Raw genomic sequence first — 19,496 nt, 5'->3', positions numbered from 1 at the left:
TATCTTTATCAAAAAATCCGATTTAAATTAAAAAATCCAATTTTTTTTTTATTTAAAAAAAAAATCATTGATTTTTATCCACCCTGGTCAGTGACAAAACTCCCACTGTCTTCATCAGGGCCAGGACTTCACCTGGTATCTTTGTGGCTGCAATACATTTAAAAACTATTTTCCCCACCCCATCTCTTTTTAATTTCCTTTTTGAAACTGGAATCTCTCAGGAATCACAGTGGCTTCAGAGAAAAATGCAGTGGGCGTGCTTACACAACCATTGTATACGATTTTATTCCTAGTAACTGGCTCCCACAGATTTCATCATAGGATGAAAGAGAAAACTCCTATCATGCTCAGGGTATGCTGCTGTCTTCTACTAAGTTCAAAATATTCATGATAAACGTTCTGCATTCTCTTTGCTATGATCTGTGTATGCTGCTATTGTGGGAATTTCTTTCACAGAAATCGTTCTCTTCAGTGATACTCAAAAGCACTCACTGTCAAAAATGCCTCTTCTCTCTCACGATCCATTCCACTGCCATAAACCTTGGGTTCCCTTGCACTCCCCGGTCCTTACAATGTGCAGCTTCTTTTTTTATTAAACCCTCCATACTCCTACATGCTCCACATAGAAACTTTCGTATCCTTCCAGGGAGCTCCTCTCTCCCTCTCCAGAGTTTTGGAGGATTTGCAAACATAGAAACATTTCTTTTAATTCACCTAGCAGACTCTTCTTTATCAGAGAAGTGGGGACTTTAAAAATGAAGTGTGCTTGTTTTTTCCTCATTATAAACTGCCACATCTTCCTGTGGCTCCTACAATGTCAGCATCATGATGAAATTGTCCTTCCCATCACAAGAGCACCACTGTATAGTTTGGAACTTAGTCTCTCAAACAAAAGAACTCACCAGCTGTCAGTCAGCAACAGATTCCTTCTTTATTATGTAGCTGAAGATGGCTGTTGCCATCCTGTGACTTTTAAGATAAAATATTAAGGTGTGATCTATATCATACTTTGCAAGTACTACTGAATACCAATACGTAACAGTTTCCTGGGTGCACTCTTGATCTGTATGACTGTAAATCCATTTTCACAATTTGATATCCTGCACATGTTCAGATTGCTGTAACTTCTTTCTTTGGAATAGTGAATAAACTCTTCACCCCCACACTGTGCAGAAATCATGTGACCTGCGAGTATATCTCTGTTTTAATAAGACTTTTTCAATAGCTATGATTTATGTTTAATCCTGGTTAAGTACAGTCTATTTATTAATTGAACAATATGTTAAATGGTTGTATATAGAATTGGAGTCTTCAGAAGTAATGTTAACATTGAATTTATTCTTGTCATCGTAAAAGTCAATTTAAAACATTATCATGCAATAGGTAAGGTCATAGTTCTAAATAATCTGCATAGTTTACCCTTATCCATCTCATAGTTTGTGAGGTTAGTAGACATCATTGTAATATATGACCACGGATGGTTTTGATCTATTAGGGTCAACAAATATGGAGCAAATGGTGTTTGAGAAAATAGATTCAGATTTTCTGTTCCATATTGTTTTTGGTTACTAAAACTTCCTTTTAGTGTCACTTGGAATTTAGCATCCATATGCATTTTGGGAAGATATAGCTGAAACATAAATCTATTCTTGGTCTTTTACTTGCAAAAATATCATATCTCATCTGTGATCATATGCAAAGATTTTTTAGAGGGCTTTGTAAATGCCATTTGAATTTACAATGGCATTTTTTTGCCTTACAGCCAGTGATTTTCCATCTCCAAAGCACCCACATAAAGGTATATTCTCATACGGATGGCTGCAGTTTGTGCCTACTTCTATATCTAATCTACAAAATATACTGAAAAACTCTCATAAAACATTGCCGCAGAACAACCTTAATTTTGAATTTCAACGGCTTGATGTCTAAAAAGACATTTTTGATTATTATATTTTTTTTCTGTACAATAGTAAAGGTCTTTGAAGCTAACATCGAAGCTAACATTTAGTTGAAATTTTTATTTTTTATGCTATCCATGAAACATCTCATAATTTTCAAATATAAAATTCTCATGAAATTCTTTTATAAAGTAATTGTAGTATGTGACGTATATCTTATTAGTGACCTCGCTGATCACTTCAGTAACATAGCTGGAAGATAGCTTTGCATATCAGATGTAAATCAGTCCAGATGATGTTACATATGTGTCCACACAAACAAACAGGTTCTTCTTTCTGTAAGCCATGTTGTACCACAGATTTTTCGGCAAAGCCCCTCACTGATTTAAGTGGGTACTTGTCTGCTTGAAAACTGATGGTAAGACTCCTGCTGCAAATTGCATAATTCTCTGGACCAACTTTTCTGCTGGTATGACCTGATGCCGCTCTGTTGTAAATGGAACGGCATCATTTCACTCCAGCAAAAATTTTGATCCTCATTATCTTTAGTGGGACAAGAATCTGGTCTTGATTTTCATTTTCTGGTCTTTGAAAAACTTAGCCAAAGATTTCCAAAGGGACCTAAAGGACTTTAGTGTCTGAATCCCATTGAATTTCAGTGTAAGTTGGGCATCTAACTCCCTTAGGCTCTTTTGAAAATCCTAGTCCTTATTTTTAATCAATCAATCTCTTTTTAACAATTATTTGGAACAAATACTGGCACAAAGGTTTTACTGCTATATTTGGCATAGTGAAGTTGTTATGTCTTTGAAGAGTTAATATGTCTCTATTGTTTCATTATTTTAAATATTTGGGAGCCATTCTGGTATAATGCTAATGAGTGCACAGATAGATAGATAGATAGATAGATAGATTTGAGTGATCTCTCCAGAATAAACTGATACAGGAAACTCAGGAGGAAATTACAGGAAACTCCGGAGGACAAGTTGAAGGTTCCCCGTACCAATTTACATGACCAACACTTCTGTAGAATTTTGACTGATCTTAGTGGCATTGCTGGGGTCGTTTTCAGTAGAATGAACAGTCCTTACATGATTCCTCCAACATATCAGATACTAATAAACTTTCATTCAACAGCCATCTTGCCTTCATGCATCACCGTTTATTTTGAAACAAACTTTTTTTTTGTCCACTCTCCATTAATATTTGAGCCTCCCAGATTCCTCTTTATAGTACCTCAAGGTATTATTAAAGCTCAAGGCTCTATTGCACACTTATCTTTTCGTATGAAATTCCCGTGTCAGACAGCTACTGGGAGTGTTTTGGTAGCTATCTACATGGTTAATATTTATTTTCAGATGGAAATTAGTTAACACAAATATGATTGACTTGCTATTGAGTTGTGTGTTATGATTTAGATTATATGTTATGGTGGTGGTGTATTATCAGGAAGGTACTGGCCTAAAGGCAATACTAAAGTGAAATTAGATGGATGTCACATTAGATATATAACTATCTAGAAAGAGAGAGGGCATCAGTCTCCTTTTGCACTAAAGTAACTCTTCACTGTAGTTACTCCTAATTTATACCATGTAAGTGAGAGGAGAATGACCCCATAGAATGTGTGGAAAGTAGGCTACTAAGTATCTATTTACTATGGTAAATGGTTTTTGTGAACTGAATTTCTTACATATCCTTCTCTAATTCATTTAATAAACATCAGTCTCTTACATGGACATTTTAAGACTCTCTGGATGTACTTTGGGAAGCCTTTTGTGCACTTTTTGTACTGGCAAATATCAGGAGGTACAGGAATTAAAAATATCACAATGCTCCAGTGATCCTTAGAAGATGGTGAACGTGAAATATTCCTGTACATTCATTGTTTAAATTTGGGTTGGAGGTTTGCGAAGTGCAGAGTTTTCGAAGGTCTTACTGCGGGACTTCATCATCAGTTCAGTGGCTCCAGTAACCAGAAGCACTGAAGGACCAGAATTCCATTTATGCTTGCGTTTGTGCATTGAGCAGAAGGATGTGATGCATGATCTGGAATGAACAAAATAGCTTTGTGTTTAGGTATTGCCAAATCAATGAAAATTCAGAACGCTTTAATTTTGAAAACGAAAACAAATTCTTTGGAGAAAATATTGCTGGGGACAGTTTCAAGATTTCTGTTGTCTGAATTTTCTGTTTATATGTGTACTGTTCTTAAACTTCTTTTTAACTGAAAAACCAGTGAAAAATTAATATTTGCTTTCAAAAAACCACATCTTGTTCTATTTAGCACCATTATGGGCTTGCTCTTGCTCCCATTGAAGAGAGTGACAAAACCTTTAATAAATGGGAGCAGGCTAAGGCCCCATATGTTTGGCTTTTTGTATATATAATCGCAAGAATAACAGTACAATAAGTTAAGGTATCCACTTAGATTTCCACCTGTGGTTTATAGTACAAAATCCCTCAATTTTCCTTTTTTATTTATCAGTTAGCTTTTCCATTTATTCTGCAGTTAAAATTGTCCAAGAAAGAGAAAGAAAGTGCTGTAGGCCTGTTTCTCTTTTCAGTTACACTCATAACAGTCAGGGAGAATCAGACCCAGTCTTTATGAAATCTGTGACTCTGAACAAGAAATGTAGGGCTCGTCAGTGATTTGGACTGCATGGCTACTGGGGGAGTAAGAACCACCCTTAGACCCCACGTGGGCCACCCAGACCTGCATTCAGGCAGTGCTTGTTTACGTCTTCCTCACAGCATGTGGGTAGGAAGGGGCAAGGAATGGGTGGAGACTTGGCTCTCCTCCCTATTCACTGGCCAGCCTTTACAGATGAGCTGGTTTGGGGACATTGTAATTTGCTGCTGCCCTCGAGCATACAGGGAAGAGGAACTCATTGGCACTCCACAATACCGCCTGGTCCAGTACGACTTATGCATGACCCTTTAATTCAGAGCTGTGCCTGATGTGGAAGTCTAGTCTTTAGTGTGCTGAAACCACCATGCTATCAGGAATATAGTGGAAGAAATTTAAAACAGACCATGGTTCTCAAACATGAGTGCCATAAGTTGGGCATCTGAATCCATATTTAGTCATCTATCTAAGGCTGAACGATAGCATCTATTACCACAGTACCTGAACACTTCAGTCTTTAATCTGATTATCTCCACAGCATCCCTGTGAGGTAGGGAAGTACTATTAAATAAGTGGCCTGATTTTTAGAGGTGTGGAGAACCCACACCACCAGTTGAAGTCAGTGAGATTGAGTAAGAGTTGCAGAACCTGGGCCATTTTTTTCTGGATGATTAAACTTCTGTCCCATGTGCTTTTGCTTTCCTGAAAGAAGCTAAAGTAGGATTGACCAGGACTGAAAAATATGATCTTAGTGAAAGAATAAAATATGAATATATGAAATGGATGGACTAAAGAATATGCAGGATATATCAGGCACATCAACCAAACATATGGTGCTAAGTGAGAGGGGTTTTTTTTAAATTGCAAAAAAAAAAAAAAAAAAAGTCATTTCTGGCAGTCTCAGGGATGATGTCACGTGGCTGTGATGAATTTAGAAGAATGGGACATATTTTGGCTTGTTCTTGGAAACCTTTTTCTCGCATGCAGACTGTATTTCTTCTTTTATTAACCCATTCATAGAATGTTTGAATTTTGCTGCTAAAGCACCATGCTAGCTCACCATAAAATGTGAATGATGCTAATTGCTTTGCACTGTCTAACTTACTGCCATACCCCTTCCATCTTAAAGGACAAAATATGCTCAGAAGTGAGGTGGCAGCTCATCCCCTGCTCTGTTCTTAGTCAAGTTTAAGTTAAATAATTAAATTCTTGTTTACATATTCCGATGAACTGTGAAGCAGCTGTTTTTTCCTTGAGATCTGGTGGATACAATTCCTTATAATAAACTAATAATTTAGCATCAAAAGTAAAACAAGATCAAAAATTCAATAGTGTCTGTTGTTTCAAAACCAAACCATTTAACAATGATAGGTTAAAATGATTATTATTATGATTATGATTCCAGCATCAACATTTGTTTTTCTATCCATTGGTTATTTCATAACTAAATTTATAGTAGATGCTCTGTTTGTACATTACAGCTGTTTTGGTCTTATAAAAACCTTTCCCATATGATAATGACACCACTCAGCTCTGCCATAGTTCAAGATCATTTGGCCTTTTCATTCTAAATCCTCAGCATTAGGTGTTTTTAACTCAGTCATATGAATTTGCTTTGGGTTGGTGCATATGTTCTCAGCCCAGAAGAGATTTTTGTTTTAAACAAAAGTTGGCTTAAATCAATTAAGCGGTTTCACAGCACTAGAGCAGAAGAAAGTTTTTGGGCTGTCTAAAATGTTTTAGTGTCTTCCTCATAACCACATTGCTAGAGGATATGGCGAAAAGTGGAAGATACGAGGAACACTGCTCCTACCTTTACGTGGGTTTATGGTCCAGTAGAACTGCTCTGAGTACAGTCCCACTGATCATGTTCTTGCCACAACCCTAACACACTCATTCCCTCCTCTGAATTCCAGTGCAGAGATCTGCCACTGAGGCCCTCTGCAGTTCCTGGCCCTCACTACACGGAAGAAACCTAGCATTTCCACTGCATCTGGGGCCTTGTACACTCATGCAGGCAGACACAGGATGCGCTCTTAAAGTGGACATAAACATTTAATAATTAAACTTATCTTACCTTGAAATTTTCATTTCTGAGCATGAATAGGGCTTGTTTCCCCTATGTTTTTAAATTAAACAGCAATACTGTACTGTGAATTAAGGATGAATTTCAGCCCTTTCTCTGTATTCAGTACCTCCCTTCAGCTCTCCAGCACACAAGGGAAGTACATGAGCTGCATCCTCCAGTGAGGTGATGCAGCCTGCTCCCCCAGTGCACCCAGCCAGCTCCGTGGACAAGTGCAGAGGAGATGTCATAGTCCTGTCCCCTTTAGGGAATCCCAGATTGGATTTCATAGTTTCCCAAAGGGAGCAGTTCCTGTGCTCCCGTTAGGATAAGTACTGTGATTGTCCCTAGCCACTTTGGAGAGAATGGCTCATTACATGCCCCCTCCTCTCTTGCACATCTGTGCAAATTCAAGGATAGTCTGGCCCACAGTATACTGAGTATGCACACATGTTTATACTGTGTGTACATGTGATACACATGGATGGACACATACAGAGATATAGAAAAATACTTGAAATTGTCATTTGGACTATGACATAGCCATTGCTTTTATTGAGGAATAGTCTTTGCTTACTGTGGAGGGAAACATTTACAAATAAAGTTATAAGTGATTGAAACATCACTTCTGAACATGCCCAGATGGCACCTGCCAAAATTTTTAGCAATCCTAATTAAGCTCCATCCTTTTTGTGACATCACAATGTATATTCATTCTCCTTGCCATTTGATCAGTGAATTAGCAGGCTACTTTGGGACATTTTGCATCTGAAAAATTGTTAATACTTCATTCAAATGCATCACAATTCAACCCAGCTTCACATGTCCCTCCCCCATCAAAAAGACTTTATCATAATTACAGAAAGTCATGAGAAAATAGTTGATCCCATAGATATGCCACAGTCCATCTATTCTAAACTTGTAATTTAAAAATACATCTATTCTAAACTTGTATTTTAAAATTAAGTTAACTTTTCCCTGTTGTGAAGAAACAGCCACCACCAGGGAAACTCTTGATAGAAAACAGTCTCTGAACAAACGCTAGTTGCTTCAAACTGGGACTTCACCTACTCTAGTCCTTCAGTGTACAATGCACAAGCACACTGCCTTGTGTTGTAAATTAATGTCTTGGGGACTATACAGCTACCATTATTAAGAACAATCATTTTTCTTTTGTGCTATTTCAACTGTAGCCCAAAGAACTTGACATTAATTTTTCTGCATATCTGTCAATAGATAGATATACAGAAAACATACTATAAATACAGTGTTGACAATCTGAATGCGTCTGTGTCTATGTCTATAGTAATATAGATATTGACCCCTACACACACATACTATATACATATATACACACACATATATCATACTGCATATCCACCTAGCCTAGCCTAGACAGCATACTAACCATCCCAGATTTTAGTGAATCCATTGCAAAACGTGCATTCTACTAACATTTTTGATATTGCATCAGAGCTGAATGACCCACAGAGTTGATATGATATCAACAAAAATAGCTCACATGGAGGAATAAATCCAGTGGTCATATTAACACTGCACCAAGTCTGAAGGTCAGCATAATGTCAGTAGAAATAGTTTTCACCCCAGTGGCAGTTCTGTTTTCTATGGGAAGCCTCTGCTATATTTCATGGGTATAGCAACTGCTCTGAAACTATATAATTGTGACTTTAATATATACACACACACATTTTAAAAAAAAATAAAAATAAAGCAAAGATAACCACACAAATAAATGCTTTTAAAATAACCTAGTCTGAACTAAGCTGTGGAGGGATAAGGAAATTCAGAGTTTGGAGTGAGATTCCCTCTTTCTCTCCTTGTGTATTGATCTTGCAGCACACTTAAAATATCCATGTGCAATAATCTGATAAAATAGTGTGAGTTAGCTAGCAGAGTTAACTATTTAAAAACAGGTTAAAATCCAAGTGCTGTAACCCTTGCAGGTTTCTAAAAATAAAGCATAGTTAGGATTTAATAATAAATAATAATTAATAATAACAAAAAAGCTGCATCTTCTCTGTACTTCAGATTTAAAAGAAAAATATGGCTGCATTTTAGTACTTATTACTCAGAGCAAACCATGGCCACTCCTGCCCCAAAAAGATCATAAATAAAAGTGAGCTTTCCGCTTGTTGTATTCAATTTTATTTGTCCTTTAAGTTTATTTAGCTGCTTCTGCACTCACTTTCACAATGCATAGGCTGTCGTTCCATGACCTAGCATTATTAAATTGCACTTATCAATCATTCTTGCCAGGAATGCCATCGCCAACCACATTAAAGAAGTCAGAGAAGTCTGGTTTCAGCAGTCCCTCGCCTTCGCAGACCTCCTCCCTTGGAACGGCATTCACACAGCATCATCGACCTGTCATTACAGGACCCAGAGGTGAGGCCTTACCCAAGAGCCCTGAATCAGCTTAAACTTTAGCCTCCACACCCTGAATCAGCATTATTTTCTACTGAAAGTTACCATCAGCCTGTGACACACACAATAAGAGGTTTTGCTATTTCAAAGCCGGTAGCCTGAAGGTTTCAGTTATTAAGAACTGTGTTTGGTTACTGGGGTCTATTTGTTAAAGTTTCTGGTGACTGTTCAACATTTTCCAAAGTTTTTTGTGGGGAGAAGTCATTATTTTTCATCAGAAAAATTATAGAACGTGTTACTTGCTGTGTGTTTGTATTGTCCATGTCAATATATACGATAAGTTCATTTATCTGCTAAAGATGGGGACTCCTCATTCAACATCTAAACTGTGCTAATCTCCTTTCGACATGCTCCGTTTTCATTGCGTGTCATTTTGTATTCAAGCTGTTGGCATTAGTGTGCTGGAGAACTGCCCTCATTAGTGGACTCCTTTGAAGTTGTAGATTGGTTCCTACAATACTTTGGCTGGTTTTCTTCACAATATTTTCTGACTGGCTTTTCAAATAAAACATATGTCCTCTGGGTCTCCATGTACTTATACATTTGTTAGAAAGATATATCCACATTAAACCTAGAAAAAATAAATATGATACACAGTTCACGTTAGAAAGAGAGCACATTCGTGCACAGTGCTGTCCACAAATGAATGAATCGTTTAGCAAATTTTCTGTGTGAAAATATAAAAATGTGAGTGAAATAATTGTAACAGTTCTTTCTGCCATGGGTTTTGCTTTATTCAGAATAATTATTGTTCAATTGGTGAGGTGTGGAAGACTTACTAGCAACTCATACCTGGAAAAAAAAAGTCCACATTTTGTATTTTCCTTTTTATAGGTGTCTTTATTGTCATCACTTACATCGGTGTAACCAGGAATAATTCTATTGCCTATATACTGTAAGGGGATGGTGCATAAGTCCATGGAATTTCACCAGTGTAAAATTGGTATGAGTTTAGAATCAGGCTTAATGGTTCTGTGTAGTTTTAGAAATTTAAAACACACTGGATCTATCAGTGGAGTCAAGCTGTTGGCTGTTAATCATACAAGAATTTATTTTTCCTGTGAGAACTAAGCTACCAGGCAAACATGTAAGATCTTTAAAAAACCTTGATAATTGGTGATAATAAAGGCACGAATGAAATGAAAGTTACATTAACAACAGTGTGCTGCACATCAGCTAACTCTAAATTCCTACCTTGTAATACTCTTAAACTTTCTGCCCTTTAGTTCTGTACTATTGGCTAGTTGGTTAACAAATCCAGCAGGACAGTGGGGTGGGAGGAGGTATTGTTTCATATTCTCTGTGTATATATAAAGCCTGCTGCAGTTTCCACGATATGCATCCGATGAAGTGAGCTGTAGCTCACGAAAGCTTATGCTCTAATAAATTGGTTAGTCTCTAAGGTGCCATAAGTACTCCTTTTCTTTTTGCGGATACAGACTAACACGGCTGTTACTCTGAAATCTAAATCCTATTCAGAATTTAGTTATATTTTACCTTACACCCATTTTATTTAATTTAAGATATACCAGACCAATATGCGCCCATTTGTACTCTTACTTAGACTCTGTGTATTTTGCATTTTTATGTGCTTTAAGCAAAAATGTGTCACTACACAAGTCTTGTTCAAATGTATCTACAGTATCTATTGAGAAATTTGGTGTGCAGTTGAGGAAATCTGCCAGGTGTGTGAGGAGACTGTTCACAAGGGTACACAGAATTTGAAAGTTAAAATTATAATGATTCTCTTTCACAATTTTATTTTTAAATGCTGGAAGAAAATGTGTGCACTAACTCTGTAGAAAAGTATCATAGTTCCTAGTGTATTAAACAAAAATCTGCTTTTTTCAGCATAAATCAGTGAGGTCTTGTTCCACTTGAGGCTCACTCACTAACATATTTTTGTGGATTTTCAAGGAAATCCCACTCTCTGTTAATATCTGAGGTCCTTTTAAGAATATCACCTGGAAGGGTCATGTTCCAAACTGGAATCTTTATTGGATAGACGGCTCCTTTCCAGGACTCTATTTCCACTGATCACTGGCTGTCTTTATTCCTCTTCTCCAACAATTATTCTGTTCTGAGGTGGATTACTATATTACCATCTGCAAATCCAGACTGTGACCTTTGTTCAATCCTGCAAAGTGTACATTAGAATCAGCAGCAGAGGAGGAAGGAGAGAAGCTTTTCAAGCATGAGAAGATGACACTTAGGGAGCAATAACCTCATTATATGAATTGATATATTTTCCAAACAATTATTATATATTACTAGTTATTGGAGGTTACACAACTTAGTGGCAAAATGCCAAGTAAAATGTAGTGTACACTGTCTATTCACCTCGTATGGTGAGAAATCTCCATGAGTTCTCTTATATCATGTATTGGTGGCCAGCGGTCAGACATGCACAATATTTTGGGTCTTCTTTGAGGTGAATACAGTGTACTAAACAGTCTCCATGCTGCTGAGAAAAATCAGTGAGAAAGAAGTTGTATATAAGTAGGTCACAATCAGAATAAACCCCTGAGTCAGCCAAACAATTACAAAAGGATCTATTTTCCTTTTGAGGGGGGAGTGTGTGTGCACCGCAAACATTTCACATTAATACTAATACAAATTGTTTGCACACAATGTGCAAAATAGAGAGCAAAGAAATGTATGTAGAATGTTTAAGGGATATGCCGTTGGCAGTCCATTACTTTTAAGTTCTCCATCACACACTTGCAGCTTTCACAGCCTTCCAAGCATTCCTTGGAACCCTGTTCTAGTGTACCTAGTTTGGAAATGACTAAGGATGCACTGAGCCTTTCCTAGCAGTCTGCAGAATGAAACCTTGTGAGAACAAAGCTGTTGTGGGGGTCAGGGTTAGGAAGCTGGTCCAAAAGTGGATGTGTCTGTTATGAAGTGTTCCACTGAATGAAACAGTTGGAAACCCCCCTGGAATGGACTGAAGCAAGCAGCTGTGCTGCGCCATGGAGGGCCATGTGTGGCAGCTTCTCCTCTGTGCTGATGCTGGTGCCAGCTCTTACCTCACCTATGCAGTGGCCAGCTGACAGAATCCGGTGCTGGCCAGAGAATCAGATGAGCAGTGAGTCCTGGCCCAAGGATTTTAGTTCTTTAGTGACTGTCCCTTCTGTTCCCTACAGCCAACAGATGGTAGAAAGTTCCAGGTTTCTTGAGTGGTAAGCTACCAAACTGATTCATGGATCCTCACTTAGTGAAGGCAGTTTTTCTGGGCTTGACTCCACAAACCTTGATCCTCTCTGAAGCAGGATACTTAGGTCTCAAACTAAGGAATTATGTCTGGCAGTTGGCAGCAGTGCCTATAGCCTTAGGTTTACGTTTTGACGTGACTATCAGCTTTCAAATAAATGGAAAATTCTTAAAAATTCAAGCAGCAAGATTTTTATTTCTGAAGTAATATACTCACATTACATGAGGGTAACATTTTCGATGGGCAGTGTGTTCCAATAAAGTTATTATGCATTGCAAAGCCAACCTGTTTCCTAGCCATCAGGCTGCTTGCAATCTTTACCAGACAGCAAAATACTGAAATAATTGGCAATAATTACATAGTAGCAATGCACTGATGCCCCAGAAGCTCCTTACACTTTAGTGACTTTACCACCTGGAGCTGGCTACAAAGTTAAACTGACCGTGATCATGAAATCCTAGAGAGGTTCATACAACAGCCCATCTTGACATGTACATCAGTTCTCACACTATGACTGTGTAGATCCTGCAGAAAGAAAAGAAGGAAAGAGTACTAAGAATGGTATATTAGGGAGAGAAATGAAGGAGGCACATAAACGCAAAGAACAGGGGATGTGACAGAAAGTGAGGAACCCAAAGCAATGGATACGTGGGCAGAAGAGAGGAATGCAGGGAAAAAAGGCACTAGGGGAGTGCCTACTGTTGTCTTAATGTGGTTTTCCCACATAGTACAGTATTTCCACTGAGACTTGGGTGGTCACCAAAGTGTGGCATTGTGCTTCAAAACTGTGCCTGTGGGTTGCCCGTTAAACTAACATGCAGCAAATCACTTAGTGAATTTGTACTGACTGACTTTAATGGAGTGGGCTATACAGTGACGTATACCATTGTGGAATAATATATTCCAGAAAGGAATATCTCCAGTTGCTCCTAGATGTTCCCTCAGAGTGCTGGTTATTGTATGCTATATCATAGAATCATAGAAGATTAGGGTTGGAAGAGGTCACCTAGTCCAACCCCCCTGCTCAAAGCAGGACCAACACCAACTAAATCATCCCAGCCAGGGCTTTGTCAAGCTGGGCCTTAAAAACCTCTAAGGATGGCGATACCACCACCTCTCTAGGTAACCCATTCCAGTGCTTCACCATCCTCCTAGTGAAATAGTGTTTCCTAATATCCAACCTAGACCTCCCCCACTGCAACTTGAGACCATTGCTCCTTGTTCTGTCATCTGCCACCACTGAGAACAGCCGAGCTCCGTCCTCTTTGGAACCCTCCTTCAGGTAGTTGAAGGCTGCTATCAAATCCCGCCTGATTCTTCTCTTGTGCAGACTAAACAAGTCAAGTTCCCTCAGCCTCTCCTCATAAGTCATGTGCCCCAGCCCCCTGATCATTTTTGTTGCCCTCTGCTGGACTCTCTCCAATTTGTCCACATCCATTCTGTAGTGGAGGGCCCAAAACTGGATGCAGTACTCCAGATGTGGCCTCACCAGCACCTAATAGAGGGGAATAATCACTTCTGTCGATCTGCTGGCAATGCTCCTACTAATGCAGCCTAATATGCCGTTAGCCTTCTTGGCAACAAGGGCACACTGATGACTCATATACCACCCAACCCTTTCCTAGAACCCTGGGTGAAACTACAAACATACCAAAGCTGGACACTTCAATAGCTGATCTGTAAGACATTAAAGACAAGCCAAACAACTGTGCCGTAATGTGAAAAAATCATACACATTTTGCGGAGTCTGAACGCCCAGCACAGATTAGCTCACACAGTGACATGTAACCAACATACTAACTTGCCGAGGCAATTTAAAAATAATAATGGGGTTATTCCTGTGTGTAGCCAACCGTATGTGTTAAGTGTTTGAGTTTGGCCCTACTTCAGATAATATGGAAGGTAGAGGAAAAGCAGTTTCCTAACAGAGAACTTCAAAGGCAGGGTTTAGTAATGATTGCATTCACCACCCAAATATTGCTTTCTCTAACATCCCAGCTGAAACGGGAGAGGCTTGCTAATGGTTAAAACTCCAACTAAACAAAAGTCAGGAACCGTGTAATTAAAACTCTACCTTTATTGTATTGTAAAGCGTTACCCTGTGACATAGGAAATATTTAAAGGAACAGGCTGTTTAGCTAATTTGTGTGTGAGTGAACTGCTTAGAGGACGACTATCCTAAATTAACTGTAAGACCACCCACTGAGATTGCCTCATAAAGGGCCATGATTGCTCAGCTTCGTTTTGTGTAACCGTTCAATAATTACCAGATAAATGCATAACTAAAAGCTCTATTACACTAATAATTTGTACTGAGATAGATGTGTGGGACACCATGCTGGGTTAATTTGTCATCCCTGCAGCAAACTTCTAAAGAGGGCTCTTTTGCAGAGGAATTGTGTTAATACATTGTTCCAGTGAGGACATGTTAGAGCAACAAGATGACTTGGTCGCTTAATCTCTTAAAGAAGCAAAATGCCTTGAGGGAAGTGCCAGAGAGAATAATGGGGGGTGATTAACAAAGTGGACCTAGATTTAAACTCATCCTGACAAAGAGAGCTGATCTAACTGAGCCAAAGTATTTAAAAAAGGGGAGAGGGTGTAAAAATACTTATAAGATGTCATGCAAATCTAAAAAATAAGATAAAAATATGGTGCTGAAGGACCGTTTTACGTGCTCTATCACTGATTGAATATTTGATATTTAGCTTTCTTTGATGTGTCCATGAAGTTACACTTTCCTTTTAACAGTGCATTGAACTGTAATATTTTTATCTCTGCTTTATGCTAAATTCTGTAACCTCAGACACACACAAAAAGCACATTATTACTTTAAGTATGGAACCCATGTTTAAGCATCAGAGCTTAGGATTTTCAACCTCCCCTATTGACAGAACCATAAATCATGTTAAAGTTAAGTGAATTACTGTAGCGTGGAACTATAGCTTTAACAATGTTTATGTAGTATCAGCTTACCATCTACAGAATGAAAGAGGGGGGAGAAACACTGATATTAGAAATGGGAATGTGGAGTCCTATTAACTTAACAGCAATATATCACTCCAAAGTCACAGATTACATTACCATGCCCTTTTTAGTATCAAAGCAGAATTATATCATCACACACATAAAGGTTGTAGGGTTTTTCTGAAAAGAGAATTTACATTTCTTTTGTAAACTTAGCAACTGCATTTCTTTATGAAATAACCACTACACCTTTCCCCAGTGGTAGTTTTTCCTTTTGTATATGAAAACACATCTTGATTATCCAAAAAAAAAAAAAAAATGCAAAAGTTGCCAGTGCTTGATTTTGAAGTAGGAAACCCCATGTTTGTTGACTACATGGTAGTTTTTGGCCATTGAAAAGATCTTTGGTTAAGCCTACAGTTTGTTTTGTTTAGGAGGTAGAGGCATTCTTCAGTTTTTATACCTTTTTAACTATTCCTTCAGTATTTCTTATCATGCATATGTAGAAGAATGTCACTATGTTTTCAAGAGCTTAATTCTTGGCCCCAATTCTGGACTTCAGTCTAGACCTACTTTCTGGCTTTGCTAGGGGTCAATTTGACACTAAGGACTTTAAATATAGCAGCTCAGAATAGCCAGAGCCCAGGATATTTCAGCCCCACCCATAGACAATCCCCAGGCACACACCCTATGCTGTGGCCCTCAGGGGGCATTGGCACAAGGCCCTTCTGCCTGTACTATGCCACTGGGAAATCTTAATTACACCATGAATATTTCCCAGTGGAAGTTGCACATGGTTTCCAACACTTTATTATGCAGGACCAGCATAAAGGGACCAGGACCCAACCCAGAACTGAGGACATTATGAGTCTGGTTTTCAAAAGTGCTAAATGCCCAAAGCTCCATGTGACTTCAGTAATAGAAATGGAAGAACTCAACATCTCTGAACATAAGCCGTTATGTGTCCAGTCTTGCTCTTATCGATGTCCATGGGAGCAGGATCAGACCCTCCATCCATCATGCTTGGGTGTTTGTATATCATTTGTATCATTATTTGTATTTATCATCAGTCCCTGTTCCAAAGATCTTGCAGCCTAAGTATGTTGGGTGAACTCTATTTTGTTGTATTTTGAAGGTACAATTAAAAATTACCTACTTGATGCAAGGGTAGAATATCAGTGACACACAAATCCCAGCCATTCTTATGAGTATCAGCTAAGGATGTGCTCCTGTTCTGACTGAAGGCAAAACTCTCAATGGTTTCACCGAGAACAAGATTGGGCTTCCAGTGTCTGTTGTAAGGGCTACCTGATTTTACTCATCCTCAAGCCAGATCGACAGCCCACTTAACCTCTATTTTGCAGAATGATGCAGGACTTCAGCAGTGTGTTGGTCTTGTGCTGGCCTGCATAGGGATGAATTCCACCATGAGGACAGATCTCAGCAATGTACTATCTTCCATCATGATCTGAGTGGCTTTCCACCTGGTTCAGTGAATAGCCTGTATACACAGACCTGTAGTTTCTGTGGTCAGCATCTCTATATTAAAGGTGTGGGGAACCCCAGGCCACATTGAAAAAGTCAGCAGCCTGTGTTTGGCCACCCAAGACCATTTCCAAAAGGTAGTAAGAAAAGTTGAGATCTTCAAAGGATGTTAGGCATGCAGTTCCCATTGAAATTCAGTGGGACTTCATGAATTCCCTTAGGTGCCTTTAAAAACTCCAGCCCAAGTTTCTCAACTTATTTTCTTGTTTTGGGTAAGTGCTTTCATCACAAAAATCCCTGCTTTCTAAAGTCATTGTTTTAATCTCTTCTTCTTTACCTCTTGTATTGTATTCTCCACAGAAGTGCAAGTTCTCTTCAACAAATCTGGATCATTGCCAGCTTTCCTTATTAAAAAGTCACTCTTCATCGTTCCGATAAACACAGCTGTTTCATGGTGTTTGAAAGCATTTCAACGTCAGCCGGCATGGTGGCTTAGGCAGTTAGTACTCTAATATGGTCAGTTTTGAGAATAAGGACCTTAGGGGTACAAAGGGTGGGATCCGTCCTGCATAATTCGAACTGGGACTTGCACCACTTTAATGCCGTGAGAAGGCTCACATCATGCAGGGAGTTAAGGCATCTTAAAAGCCTGAAAGGAAATGTCTCCGGGAACAAACCGCAATACAACATTTCTAGATAAATGACTTTTTTAAAATACTTCCTTAATTGTCGTAAAGTCAAAAACAAGCTGATACACAATACTGCTTGTTTCGTTGTGATTATAGTGTTACTGTTGCTAGGAAGAATGATCAATGTTTAATGAGCTAGTAGTAAACTTAATTATCACTTCATACAATAGCTATTTCAGCGTTGTGCCCCAGTGAAACCAATATTCCATCTGTCTAGTTGGATGGTCTAGGGCTGTGTGCTTTGTACTGCCATCTGTAAGAACTGGGTTTGGGTACGCAGTCTGTTGCTTCCTTGGGCTGGGAGCTTGGGAGAGGGGTAAAAATCATTTGCTGGGTAGGAGGTGAGGAATGTTGCATGTCAAACAGTGACCCTGTTGGAGACTTAAGGAGCAGCATTATGAAGAAGGAAATTTCATCCATTCATCTTGGCTGGAAGGATGCTTGGTGAGAAGTCAGGGTGAATGGGAGGGGAAAATATAAGTGGATCAGTATGTCTGTGTCCCATACGCTGGGAACCATTCATTCCTTGATGGGAGAGGTGGGAGGATTCGATGTCATTGCTGACGGTCAGATTATGAAGTCCTTTTGCACTCTGGCAAGCAATTACCAGAGGAGTCCCATTGACTGCATTAGGACTACTGCAGTAAGTGCCCACCAGCGTGAGAAAGGACCCCAGTTTGGCTTTAGCTGGCTACAGCTAATCTGTGCTGGGCGTTCAGACGCTGCAAAATGTGTATGATTTTTTCACATTACGGCACAGTTGTTTGGCTTGTCTTTAATGTCTTACAGATCAGCTATTGAAGTGTCCAGCTTTGGTATGTTTGTAGTTTCACCCAGGGTTCTAGGAAAGGGTTGGGTGATATAAATAAAACTATATCCTGCTTCAAATTAACTGATTCTTTATTATCTAATCATATAACTGAATACAATTTACAACTTAATCTTTTATTCATTTGCCTGACACACGTGAAATGCTAATCTAATCAATGAGTCTGACTTGTTTTATTCGTAATTTAGTTTGTTATTGGCTACTACAAATCAAGGAGGGAGATAGTCAGACAAGACTGGCCTTCATAATCCGACACTGGAATTCAGCGTTCTGAAAAAAATCCTCTAACTTTTATGCTGCGTAGCACTAAAAACCCATAAACCACTGAAAAAGCGAGCACAGCGTGCAACAGCTGTAGCACATAATTACTTGGCCCAGCCGTAGTAGTTTTAAAATACTGGTGTATCTGTTGCAGGCCACCGTACATTATCATCTCATTTTCTTCAGTAAAAAGACTGGGATGATTCAGGTGAGCGTCAATGGAATTAGAGTCATGTGTGCTTTGAAATATTCACGCTTGCCTTGCGATAAGAGGGTTATTCCCCCTCACAGACAGGCACAAGATTTATTAACACTGAAGATTCCTACCTCTGCATTCCTACTGCAGGTAGAAATGAAGCCCCCACTTTCAAACCGGCATTCTTTTTTATTTTTTGTATCACTGAGTAGGTAAAGTCCATAATAAAATATGAATTTCTCAGGTTTAAAGGAGAGTCCTGAATAAGCAGTTTGGGACTTCTGAATAATAAATACATAAAAGTACTTCTGTGTTGTCTTCCATTTAAGGATTTTGGATCACAAACAACCACTGATTAAACTTCACTGTACCCTCTGTGAAGTACGTAAGTAGTAGTAGCCCCTTTTACAGATGGGGAAACTGCGGCAGAGAGAATTTAAGGCCATTTTCAGATGTGTCCATTACTTACAAGTGACTAACTTCAGACTCTTCAGGCCTGTTTTTTTACCACCTTAATGGACACTTTTGAAAATCTTAGCTGAAATGGCTTGCCCAAGGTCACACAGTGAGTGTTTTTCAGAGGCGGGACTGGAAACCGGGTCTCCCGATTCCCAGTCCTGTACTCTAGCTATTAGATAATGCTGGGTGTATCTAGTAGAAGCTGTCAACTGATACAATACACTGAGTTTGGTGGAGAGTTTTCATAGATCTTTGACCTGTTAAAAGTCTTACTTGGGAATACAAATTCCTGAGACTTTGTATGCAGCCTCTCACTTCATGTACAGTTTATTAGCTGGTTTCTTGTTGCTGTGTGGACTAAT

General features: G+C 38.9%; 1 protein-coding gene across 7 annotated transcripts in view; it reads left to right on the top strand.

The window, feature by feature from the left end:
* NFIA (nuclear factor I A) overlaps positions 1-19,496 on the top strand; it is a 464,599-nt gene that overhangs the window by 393,333 nt on the left and 51,770 nt on the right. For 5 of the 7 annotated variants that reach the window (XM_073357513.2, XM_073357518.2, XM_073357514.2 and 2 more), the window contains exon 7: positions 8,867-8,995. The exons of the other annotated variants lie outside the window; for them this stretch is intronic. In XM_073357513.2, coding sequence (XP_073213614.1) covers positions 8,867-8,995 — 129 coding nt within the window. The remainder of the gene's footprint in view (positions 1-8,866; positions 8,996-19,496) is intronic. 7 annotated transcript variants of the gene reach the window in all.

This window comes from Lepidochelys kempii, chromosome 8, assembly GCF_965140285.1.
Source record: "Lepidochelys kempii isolate rLepKem1 chromosome 8, rLepKem1.hap1, whole genome shotgun sequence".
NCBI lineage: Eukaryota > Metazoa > Chordata > Testudines > Cheloniidae > Lepidochelys > Lepidochelys kempii.
The sequence above is the reverse complement of the archived record's forward strand: the minus strand, read 5'-3'. Positions and strand labels throughout refer to the sequence as shown.